This window comes from Phyllostomus discolor, chromosome 2 (genome assembly GCF_004126475.2).
Source record: "Phyllostomus discolor isolate MPI-MPIP mPhyDis1 chromosome 2, mPhyDis1.pri.v3, whole genome shotgun sequence".
In the NCBI taxonomy this organism is placed as follows: Eukaryota; Metazoa; Chordata; class Mammalia; order Chiroptera; family Phyllostomidae; genus Phyllostomus; species Phyllostomus discolor.
In genome coordinates, this window is record NC_040904.2 from 91,820,926 (window position 1) to 91,833,355 (window position 12,430).

At 38.8% G+C, this 12,430-nt stretch overlaps 1 protein-coding gene across 11 annotated transcripts in view; it reads left to right on the forward strand.

The window, feature by feature from the left end:
- Positions 1-12,430, forward strand: part of PHLDB2 (pleckstrin homology like domain family B member 2) — a 237,269-nt gene that overhangs the window by 219,231 nt on the left and 5,608 nt on the right. For all 11 annotated transcript variants that reach the window (XM_036018070.1, XM_036018071.1, XM_036018074.1 and 8 more), the window contains 3 exons: positions 8,404-8,494; positions 9,425-9,571; positions 11,532-11,751. In XM_036018070.1, coding sequence (XP_035873963.1) covers positions 8,404-8,494; positions 9,425-9,571; positions 11,532-11,751 — 458 coding nt within the window. The remainder of the gene's footprint in view (positions 1-8,403; positions 8,495-9,424; positions 9,572-11,531; positions 11,752-12,430) is intronic.

A 12,430-nucleotide genomic window follows, 5' to 3' on the forward strand; every position in this document is an offset into this window, starting at 1 on the left:
AAATTGTTTTAGGAGAGGTGTTAGTCCTTCCCAGAATGTTTGGTAAAACTTAACTGTGAAGCCATTCAGTCCAGGGCTTCCGTTTGTTGGGAGTATTTTGACTACTGCTTCAATTTCAGTAGTTGTGATCTGTCTATTCAGATTCTCTGATTCTTCTTGATTAAGTTTTAGAAAATTGTATGTTTCTAGGAATTTATCTATTATGTCCAGGCTGTCCAATTGCTTGGCATGTAATTGCTCATAGTATTTTCTTACAATCCTTTTTATTTCTTTGGTGTCAGTTGTTATTTTTCCTCCTTTATTTCTGATTTTGTTCATTTGCATCCTTTTTTCATGATGAATGTGATTAAAGGTTTGTCAATCTTGTTTATCTTTTAAAAGAATCAGCTCTTGGATTTATTGATCTTTCATATCATTTTTGTAGACTCTCTGTCATTTACTTCTGCTCTGATCTTTATTGTTTTATTCCTTCTACTCACTTTGAGCTTTGTTTGTTGTTCTTTTTCCAGTTCCTTTAAGTGTGAAGTTATATTGTTTATTTGAGCTTTCTCTTGCTTATTGAGAAAGGCCTGTAATGCTATATATTCCATTAGGATTTTTTTCCCGGTGTCCCACAGATTTTGGATTGTGTATCCTCATTTTCATTTGTTTCAAGGTATCTTTTGATTTCTTCCTTGATGTCATTGTTGACCCATTCATTGTTTAATAACATGTTATTTAGCTTCCATGTCTTTATTGCATGTTTTTCAGTGTCCTTGTGATGGATTTCTAGTTTAATAGCATTATGGTCAGAGAAGATGCTTGATATGATTTCAGATTTCTTAAATTTATTGAGACTTCTTTTGTGTCATAACATGCAATCTGTCCTAGAAAACATTCCAGTGCACTTGAAATGTATGTATATTCTTCTGCTTTAGGGTGAAATGCTACAAAGATATCAATTAAATCCATTTGATCTACTATGTTGTTTAGGGTCATTGATTCCATGTTGATTTTTCTGTCTGGAAAACCTATCCATACAAGACAATAGGGTGTTAAAATCCCCAATTATGACTGTATTTCTGTGAATCTTCCCTTTATGTCCATCAAGATTTGCTTCACATATTTAGGTGTTCCTATAGAGGGTATTTAAATGTTTACTAGGGTTATATCCTCTTGTTGGATCATTCCTTTTATCATTATGTAGTGCCTTTCTTTGTCTCTTACTATAGCCCTGGGTTTTTTTTTTCTGATTTTTTATTATTGTTTAATTACAGTTGTCCCCCTTTTTTTCCCATTACTTTCCCGTGCCCTGCCTACCGCACATTCAATACCCTCCCCATCCATGGGTCCTTTATACATGTTCCTTGACTTGACCCTTCCCCTTCCTTCCCCCATTATCCCTTCTGCCCGCTCTGGTCACTTCAGTTTGTTCTTTATTTCCATGTCTCTGGTTATATTTTGTTCACTTGTTTGTTTTTTTGATTAGGTTCCACTTATAGGTGAGCTCATATGGTATTTGTCCCTCACCGCCTGGCTTATTTTACTTAGCATAATACTTTCCATTTCCATCCATGCTATCAAGAAGGGTAGGAGTTTTTCTTTCTTTCTACTGTGTAGTATTCTGTTGTTTAAATGTGCCATAGTTTTTAGGTCTACTCATTTATTGATGAGAACTTAGGCTGTTTTCTAGCACTTATAGCTCTGGTTTTAAAGTCTATTTTGTTGGATACAAGTACTGCTACCCCAACTCTTTTTCCCTTTTCATTTGCATAAAATATATTTTCTATCCCTTTTAAGATTAAAAGGGATGTATCTTTTGACCAGAGATGGCTCTATTGGAGGCAGCATATGTATATGGGTTTTGTTTTCTCATCCATTTAGTTACCCTATGTGTTTTGATTGGAGAATTTAAGGCATTTACATTTAAGGTGATTATTGATAGATATGTATTTATTGCCATTTTATTTTTACAATATTGTCCTCTGTTTTTCTTTTTCCTCTTCTTCTCCTCCTCTTCTCCCCTTTCTTCTTATCCTTCTTCTTCTTCCTCTTCTTTTTCTTCTTTGTTTCTTCTTGTTGTTCTTATTCTTCTTTTTCTTTTTTTTCTCTTCCTCTTCCTCCTCCTTCTCCTTCTTCTCCTCTTTCTCCTTCTCTCTTTAACATTTGTTACAGAACTGGTTGAATGTTAATCAACTCCTTTAACTTTTTCCTTGTCTGGGAAGCTCTTTATTTCTTCTTCAATTTTAAATGATTTCCTTGCTGGGTAAAGTAGCCTTGGTTGTAGGTCTTTGGTATTCATCTCCTTGAATATTTCATGCTAATCTCTTCTGGTTTGAAATGTTTCTGTTGAGAAATCAGATGACTGTCTAATTGAAGGTAACTACCTGCTTTTCTCTGTGGCTTTTAGGATTCTCTCCTTGTCTTTAAGCCTTGCCATTTTAATTATGATGTGTCTTGGTATAGACGTCTTAGGGTCCATCTTGTACATAGTGACTCTCTGTGTTTCTTGGACTTGTGTGTCTTTTTCTTTCACCAGTCTAAGGAAGTTTGGGGTCATTATTTCTTCAAAGACATTCTTGGTCCCTTTCTTACTCTCTTCTCTTTCTGATATTCCCATAATGCAGATGTTGTTACACTTCATGTAGTCCAAAATGTTTTTTAAACTCTCCTCATTCTTTTTAATTCCTTCCTTCCTTCCTTCCTTCCTTCCTTCCTTGATGATCCACTTGGCTTGTTTTTTCTACGTTATCTTCCAAATCTCTGATTCAGTCCTCTGCTTCTTCTAACCTACTGCTTATTTCTTTCAGTATATTATTTATTTCAGATATTGCATTTTTTATTTCTGACTCATCATTTTTTATGGTTTCTATCCCTTTTTTCATGATGTTGAATATCCTTATAATCATTACTCTAAACTCTATATCTGATAAATTCCTTGTCTCCCTTTCATTTAGTTCTTCTTCTGGAGGATTCTCTTGTTCCTTCATTTGGGATCTGTCTCTTTGTCTTCCCATTTTGGCTGCCTCTTTGTGTTTGTTTCTATGTATTAGGTAGATCTGCAAAGACTCTGTTGCAGCCCTATGTTGGACACTGCCTGTGACTGGCCCCGGTCAACTTGGTTGGAGCTATCAGTAATCCACAGCTTGTGGCTCCTTCTGCTGGGACTGGATATGTGCAGAAAGAATCAGGCTGCACACCAAGGCAGCTTTTACCAGCACCAGGCCCAGGGGAAGGTCAGCTAATGTCTCAGAGCTCCCAGAGATTCACCCTAACTGTTGAATTTAATAATTGAAATAACCTTCAGATGTAGTCCTCAGCATCCCAGCTTAAACTCCACAGAGTTGGGCAGAGTCATTCCTGTTGGTGGGGCTATGGCTTCCCCTCAGGCTGATGCCACTTGGAGTGGACTGCTCTGCCTGAGAAAGGTGGCCTCTGTGGTATGGGGGAATGACTCAGCACAGGTATCCTGGTGGCTGTTTCTTCAGGTCTCTCCCTTGAGCCACCAGCCCCAGACTCTCTTCACGTGTCTGTGCTCCCTCTGCTGGATCCCAGGGTAAGTGGCTACAAAAGGAATTTTTGGATGTTAGCCCTTTGAGAGGCTCTCTGTGTCTCCAGTCATCTCTCCCTGGTGGACAGAAACCCCTCTGCTTTTCACAACTGGATGTTATGTGGGTTCTTTTCCCGGCTCTGGTGCTGGATGCTGGGGAGCCCAGCTTGGGGTTTTGAACCCCCACTTCTCAGGTAGAAACCCTCAGCTGCTGAAGTGTCCCTCTGGAACGTCAGCACCACCAATGAACGGGAGCCCCGCCAGCCCATTCACGCCTCCTCCACCCTCGCTACCAGTCTCGTGGTGAAGCATTTTTTTCTGTTTGTCCTTGGGTATAAAGCTTCTCTCCACCTAGTGTTCAGTTGGTTATTCAGGATGATTTCTCTATAATTTAGTTGTATTCCAGTTGGGTCCTGGGAGGAGGTTAGTGCAGCTTCCATTTACGACTCTGCCATCTTTAATCCTAATGATAGCATATTCTTAATGGGAACTTTGTGGAGATAGGTAGAAATAAATAAAGGATTAAATTTTTTCTCTTTTTAAGATTTTTAAGTAATTATGTACTAAGATATCCTGAAATTATATATATTTTAAAGAGGTAATTCCATGCTGAAATTCTAGGGATATAAACTTAAGTCTTGTGGCTTATTATGTCAGAAAAAGGCATTTGTAGAATTACATTGTAGAATTACTCAGAGTTGTGGGTGCATTCACCCTTCAGTTTTGTTGAGACATCATTTTTGTGTCTGCTACAAAGTTACTTGAGTCAGACAATGTTTTTGCTTTTTCAGCATTTTATTACCTACACTGTAAACAAACATAGAGTTAAGAAAACAAGTCTTGGGTCTTAAAAAACAGAGTCTGTTCTGCATAAAACCTCTATTCTGCTGAAATTACTCAGTTGACTTCTAGAATGTAGTGTTTTAAATAGCACCTACAATGACACCATTATTACTATTGCCATTATTAAGTTTCTAATCCTGACACTGTGCTCATGTTTCGAGAAAATGTTGAGGAAGCTGATCCCTCGTGAGAGCTTGCATGCCAACCAGCACTGTGTATGGAGGGAGAGGCGAGACTTGGAATAGGACTGAACACAATCCATGGCTGAACTTGGTTTTAAAACATATTTTAACCAGAATTTTAAATGTTTCTAATCCCTTAATTTTGGGTTCAGGTTTATTTTCTGCTTTCTACCCTGGATAGTGTTAACCAGAGAAGAGATTCAGGCTGCAATAAAGAAGAGAAAGTACTTATTGAACAAAAAGGCGTACACCTGAGGAGGGCATGGATTCAGGCAGCAACTTAAATGAGCTCCGAAGAGAACAAAGAAAGGCAGGGTTTTGTAGAGTTTAAATTTATAACTGTGGTTTCTATTTCGGTCCTCTGTGCAAATGAAGGCATCTGGCTAAGTGCAGGGATTGGGTAGTTCCCACATGCAAATAAGGGAGTCAAAAATTAAGAGGAGAAAGAAAAATCCATAGATGTCCATTCAGCAGTAGTTCCAGGATGTTTAATGACTTAACCTTGAGCTGAGTTGAGCAACATATTAGCAACTGAATAGCAGCTTTGAGAACCAAGGCAGATGTGCGCAGGCCCCACTTCCTCTATAGCCTCCTGACTCTTTTTTTAGGTGACTCTCTTGTCAAGTGGTGGCAACATAACAAAAGCAGCAAAAGTTTTGCTGGATAAAAGAGGCTTAAATGTGAAGGAAATATTAAAACTCTACAATAGCAGGGGTATAGCTATGGAGAACAAGTGTCTATGAATAAAAATTATTTTTTAAATAAAATAAGTACCTTTTAAAGTATATACAGTATCTGTGTATGTACATGTATATATGTACATATACATGTATACACATGTGTCACACGTGTGAAAGACATCTGTGAAAACATTGCCAAATAAATAAATTGAATATAGTTGGCAGAAAATTACTTAGAAATACTATAAAATAATAAAAAACACCCTGAAAAATTCTTTAAAAATTAAGAGAACTATTTAAAGTTGGATAAATGTTTAAAATTTAACCCCTAGGATGTGCCCAAATTATAAATATATGAAAAATCATGGGCTGAAAATATTTGTTTCCAAATAAGTTATTTGCAACCAGTTCATCTGGATAGGTTTCATGTGGCTTCAGGGTTACACTTAGGCCAGTGAATGGAAGTGTAAGAGGATAGATTTTGACTCAATGTCAGAATCAACATTCTAACAATGCTGCAAGAATAGCGAAGGGATGGACACACTGAGTTTCTGGTAACAATGTTCAGGGCACAAGCTGGTGTGAAAAATGGGAATTTTGTAGAAGGAGTTAAGGGACAAAAAAGGGTCAGGCTATTGATGAGTTTTTAAAACCTGAGGCTTAGTGAAACTCAGATTATGCATTTCCAAATTAATTGTACACAGAAGACATGTATCTGATGTCACAGACAACACAATAAAACAGCAATTGGGAACCGGGTGCCACAAAACATTTTAAAACATGCAGTTCTTGGCTATTTAGTCAGGGGCACTGGCATCTCTTCCCTTAGAGTGTCAAATAAAAAATGACAACAGCCAACACAACAATAGCCGTCTGGTGTGAATAAATCAACATTATACCTTTTTGGTCACATTGGTAAAACATATATATTTTGCTGTGCCACAGAAGTGTGGTGCTTAGTTCACGTGTCCCACAAGATGAGAAGGGTTGACGCCCGCTGCTGTGGGACCTGGACATGAGTTTGTGCCGTGACACAGCCTTCCTTCGCCGTGGAGTCGATGAAGTTTGTCCCTTTCCTGTTCATGAAGCTGGGTATTCACAACAAAGGGGAACATTAATTTCTGCACAAACACTAAACATTTTTTTTTAATTCTTGCTGGCTGCAAAGAACAGAACTTACCCATTTGTAAGAACTCATGGAAATAAGGAGAAAAAATCTCCATGCTCTTCTCTTCTCTTTCTCAGGAGAAAACACCTGGCTAAAGACTGGCCTAAGGCAGCCCTGTGATGGACAGCCTAATTATGAAGTTCCTAAGGCTCCAGCATCCCTAAGGCTTCTCTCCTTGATAAATGCCTTTTGTAACAGGGATGGCAGTACTGATGGTTGTTTTTTAAAGACTTAGAATACTTGTAGGCCAGTTTTAGGTTCATAGCGAATCTGAGAGGAAGGTGCAGAATTCCCACTTACCCTCTGCCCCACACGTGCATTGTGCTCCCCCGTTACCTGCACCCTCCGCCAGGGTGGCACCTTTGCCAACAATGAACCTACATTGGCACACCATTATCACCTAAAGTCCGTAGTTCCCACTAAGGTTCATTCTTCATGTTGTACATTCTGCGGATTTAGGAAAATGTATAAGGACATGTATTCATTGTTATAATATCATTCAGAGTATTTTCACTCCCTTAAAAGTCCTCTGTCCCCTGACCCCACTTCAAATCCCTGACAACCATTGATCTTTTCACTGTCTCTAGAGTTTTGCCTTTTCCAGACTGTAATATGGCTGGAGTCATACAGTCTTTAGTCTTTTCCACATTAGCTTGTTTCACTTAGTAATATGTGTTTAAGGTTTTTCCATGTCTTTTCATGGCTGGTATGCTAATTTTTGTAGTACTGAATTGTCATTGCATTGTCTGGATGAACCACAGTTTATTTATTCATTTGTTACTGTAGGACGTCTTGGTTGCTTCCACATTTTGGCAAATATGAATAAAGCTGCCAAAAACATCTGTGTGCACAGGACTGAACTGAAGATATGTCCTATGTTGCTGTGGTCATTTATCCTTCAAAACAACCTAGGTTTGAGATGACCCAAAATGAGATTTTGAAAGATCATATTAATAATTATCTTATTAATTTTATATGAGTTTATTTTTATTTGAATGTCTTACAAACACAAGTTCCTACTGTGTGCCATGCTGTATGCTATGGTGGATGGAGGTATGAAGGCCTTTCTGTTCTCAAGAGAGTCTAGAAAAGAAGAGAGATGTGTAAATGATTACACAAGTGAATGTGCATAAAACAACTTTGGTTCTCCATGGCTGGAACATCAGAGTAAATGCTCTGACCTGGCTTATGGTCTCTCTTTTCCAAACGAGTGAAATAAAAAGTAAGCAAGTAAAAAATATAAACTTTTGTTTAAGTAAAAAATTTCCAAGTTCTTCTGTTTCTCGTTTAGTTATCCCTAACTGTTCTTGCAGCGTTCACTTGCTGTTTTTTTTCCCTTTATTCGTTTGTGTGATATATTTCCCAAGATGCATTTCTTTGGAAGCTCTTGGATTGCTTTGTGCAGTTTGCTCTTTAGTGTTGGTGAGTGTGCATGTATTGACAAAACTGGCCTCTACTCTCCCATTGCACCTGTAAGAGAAGTCATTTTTTAATTAACATCATCATTTGAGAAATAAAATGTCCACATATGTGAAGGCACAACCAAAAAGCAGCTAAGGACACATTCTCAAACCAAATAAAGTGACTTCAAACCCTAGGTGTCATCTACCTAAAACTTGGGTGATAGTCTTGTTGGTCTGTCATCTCTGGATAACTCAGCTAATGGGCAGCCCTCCCACAGGCCCTCATTTTTAGACTTTGCAGGAAACATTTTTGAGAACATTCTTTGTAACATTTGGTTTGGTTTTATTTATAAGTAAAGCACTTTACTTTGGTGTTATTTTGCTTGCCTATGTTTTGCCTCCTACACTGAGGTAAGTCAGTATCACCCGAGGTTTTCAGAATTGAACTGACCTGCCCTTTCAGACCAATGACTCTCTTAGTCCTATAAATTGTACTGGATTTTGTCATACATTTTCGTGAACCTGGATGCTCGTGCATGTGTTTGAAGAGACCTCAATCTGAAACAATATTCTTGAAAGGTTTTTGTGTTTTATTCAGTGCCAGCACTTCAAATATTGCCAGAATAGAAGAAATGGAGAGGCTTTTGAAGCAGGCCCATGCAGAGAAGACACGGCTGCTTGAATCCCGGGTAGGTTTAATGTCTTCATGCCAGAGGTCGGTGATGAGGTGGTCCAACATGCCCCGCATTTGACATCAGGAAGCTGTCATTGGGCCTCATGAGGCGGTGTGACCGTGGAGTAGTCTTTCAGCCTTTCTTGGCCTCATTTTCTTACCTGAAAACTAAGGGTGTTAGATGATTTTAAGGCTTTTTCCTGCACTACATTCTTTCATAATTTAACAGAATATATAGTGTCGATATAGACCGAAATAAATGCTTTGTATTATGTTTCCCTTTGATGGCCACTTTGTTTGCCTGCCAAAGAATGAGGATGAATGTCATGTCTGTGTGCATTCTCTGTTCCTTGCCAGCTCACATTAACTACACTATTGTGACACTAAAAATCCCTTATTATTGTGACTGTATTCCAAGCCAGAATCTGGACTTCCTTAGGAATCCCCCAGAATGCCTTTGCATCCTGCCCTGAGGGCACCTCCTTTCCTCTTGTGACTTCCCGTGTGCTTCCACAGTGACCTGCGGCCAGGAAGCCGCAAAGCAACAACAGGAATTGGAAGGACCCACACATGACCTTCAGGTGGAAGACAGCCATTGAAAGAAAGGCTAAATCCCTCTTGACTAATGTTGTCTGACCATTTGTGGGGATTTTTATTTAAAATGGGACTGTTGTGGTTATCAACATGAAATGACTGGATGCAATCACAAGGTGGATTTCCACTTACACTCTATTGTTAACTCAAGTTAGTGGTTGCCTTTCTGCATAGCATGATTTTGAAAGCTACATGAAAGGTGATTGCAGGTGTTTTAGTCAAGGTTACATATTATAAGGGACTAGGTTATAAACCAAAACTTCTAGTGAGAATTTCTTTTTTGATAATATAATTGGAATCCTTCAAGTACAACCACTCTGTCTTAAAATTTATTCTGCCTAATTATATTTAGGAACGGGAAATGGAAGCCAAAAAACGAGCTCTGGAAGAAGAGAAACGCCGCCGAGAACTCCTGGAAAAACGATTGCAGGAGGAAACTAGCCAGAGGCAGAAGTTAATTGAAAAAGAAGTGAAAATAAGGGAGAAACAAAGGGCACAGGTTGGTGGGTCAATCTGGATAGATGAGAGTATGTTGCCCCCTAGTGGCCATTCTGTTGTAGAAGATGGAAAGACTGTGTCCCGATGCTTTCCACTAATTATTAAGTTCTTGACATGTAATGGCTAAGGGAACGATATGCATTAGTAGGCAAAAAAAAAAAAAAAATTCAAGTGACACTTTTCAATGCTCATGCATGGAACATTTGATGGGAAAGACACTCTTTCTTTTACCTATTTTTTGGAATATATTTGAAAGGAGAATGTATTTTTTTAGCAGGTTTGAGAAATGCAGCTGCGTTTGCTCCTGAAACCAAATGCAGCATCCTTTGGTTGGTGAAGAGAAGAGGTTCTGTTAAGCCATCTTTTGGAAGTAAACACTCCAGAACCAGACAATTTTACCAGCCCTGTTTCTTGGTGGTTGTGTTAGTGTTTGTTTTTTTTTTTCCTCTAGCCACTGTACTGTCACATGTGCCCCCTGTGATATACCAGTCCACACATGTGTGCACCACATTACTGAACTTGAGCAAAACTTGGGACAACCACCCATTCTGTTCAACTTCTTGTCTTGGTCATCAGAGAGTTTGAGTTTCTGATCGTGTCACTAGAGCTGCTTACATAATCTATGTTTTCTGAGAAACTCAAATAAAATTTTAAGGCCATGTAATTTAAGTTCAAATCAGTTTTACCAAAGATTACTAGACACAAAGGTAAAAGGTACCATTTCCCTTACTCTTTGCAGTTTCTGGCAGTTGGCAGTGCAGCAGTGAGAGGCTTTCTCTCGGGCTTTGGTGTGTCATAAGCCTGTGACATCTGTCTACAGTCAGAGTGCTCCAGAATCAAAGGCAAAATGTTGAAGGGGGACTCCAAAGTAAAATGTATTCATTTTCTTTTATTATGCCAAACCTCTGCCAAATTTTGACTCACTGTGAAGGTATCCGAAGCCAAACCAAAAAGCACCATTCTGTTTTAATCCTAATTATAAGTTTTGCCTCCAAGTATATGATGAGGTCGCTTTCCCCAGGGTAAAGGAGTTGAATAATTTAACAGGATAAAATGAAACATTGTTTTAGAAATATTACCCATAGTAATCTGTGTTTCCTAGATTAGATGAACCTCCATTTTAGCTGTGATAAAATAAAAAGACGTCTATGTCCCTTTCTTCGATGTCTGGTCCTGAACAGTGTTTTGATTCCACTTCTTACCTTATTTTGACCTTGCTTTGCAAAACATACAGTTCTACCCTCAGTTTCTATTCGAACAACGGTGTCAAACTCATTTTCACCAGGGGCCACATCAGCCTCGAGGTTGCCTTCAAAGGCCCAAATGTAATTTTAGGACTGCATACATGTAACTACTTCTTAAAAGTTAAGTGAGAGTTTGGTGCTGCTGCCAGGTAGAAACAAGGTGCCAGGCGGATAAAACAAGGTGGAGGGCTGGATTTGGCCTGTGTGCCTTGTGTTTGTCACCTGTGTATTAGAAAGCGTGTGGAAGCTGATGTGTACAGCTTTGGGAGATCTTGGCAGGTTTGCACTTACTAAAGATTGTTCCTTCAATCGTGTCTGGGGCTATTTAAGAGCTATGGTGAGATTGTGGTGGGGAGAACCCCTGGGAACTTGTGAAGTGGAGGAGTCTTTAACTTCATGCTTCATTTCCTTGTTTTTAATTACTAAGTACCTTTTAAAAGCTAAGCTAATGACATTTTTCCATTTTCTCGTCTGTCCATAGAACCTATTGGCCTGGGTGTATCTACCCCCCACTCCCCTACCATACTGTAGCATCCTTCTTAAACCGTTATCTACTGTTTAGACCCCACATGATAATGTTTATCTTAAGAGCTTATAACCACATGGGCATTTTTAACACTTAAGCTTTTCAGTTTTTTTTTCTCCTGCTTCTACATATCTGTGACCTAAAACGAAAGCATAATTAGTTACAGATGCCATGGGTTTGCCTTTTTCCAGTCTCGACCTTTGACACGCTATCTGCCTGTCCGGAAGGAGGACTTCGATCTGCGGAGCCACGTGGAGACTGCGGGCCACAGCATCGACACCTGCTACCACGTGTCCATCACGGAGAAGACCTGCCGCGGGTTCCTCATCAAAATGGGCGGGAAAATTAAAACTTGGAAAAAACGCTGGTTTGTTTTTGATCGGAACAAGCGTACATTCTCTTATTATGCAGGTGAGCGATGAGAGAAATCTAAGTGATGTATTCAAATTAGGAGCCCTCTGTTAAAGGAAATAGTATAATTTGGTATAAATAGGGAGATTGGTAAGTAATAGAAATAATGACAAATTTAATTTTGTAAATGGATATTATTTTATGTTCAGATTATATGGTTCACATAATATGAATTTTCTCTTAGAAATAATAAAAATTATATTATATAAAAAGTGTGAGCCCTGGCTGGTGTAGCTCAGTAGATTGAGCACAGGCCTATGAACCAAAGGGTCACTAGTTTGATTCCCAGTCAGAGCACATGCCTGGGTTGCAGGCCAGGTCCCCAGATGGGGGCTCGTAAGAGGCAATCACACACTGATGCTTCTCCTCTCTTTCTCCCTCCCTTCCACTCTGTCTAGAAATAAATAAAATCTTTTTTAAAGAAAAGTGTGAATTAGTCTATTCTAGTTCTGAAATAAGCTCAAGCCCAAGTAAATGTTAAATGGAATATATTTTTTAAACCAAAATATTGTCTTTTTAAACCATGAGGCCAGGGGGAAAGGTATTTATGTATGTATGTATGTATGTATGTATGTATCTATTTATTTATTGTCATATGTCCTCTTTAAGTCACACAATTAGGCAGCCTTAGCTGACAGCCATTCATCTGTAGTTTATAAACTGAAATGGTCTTTTAAGT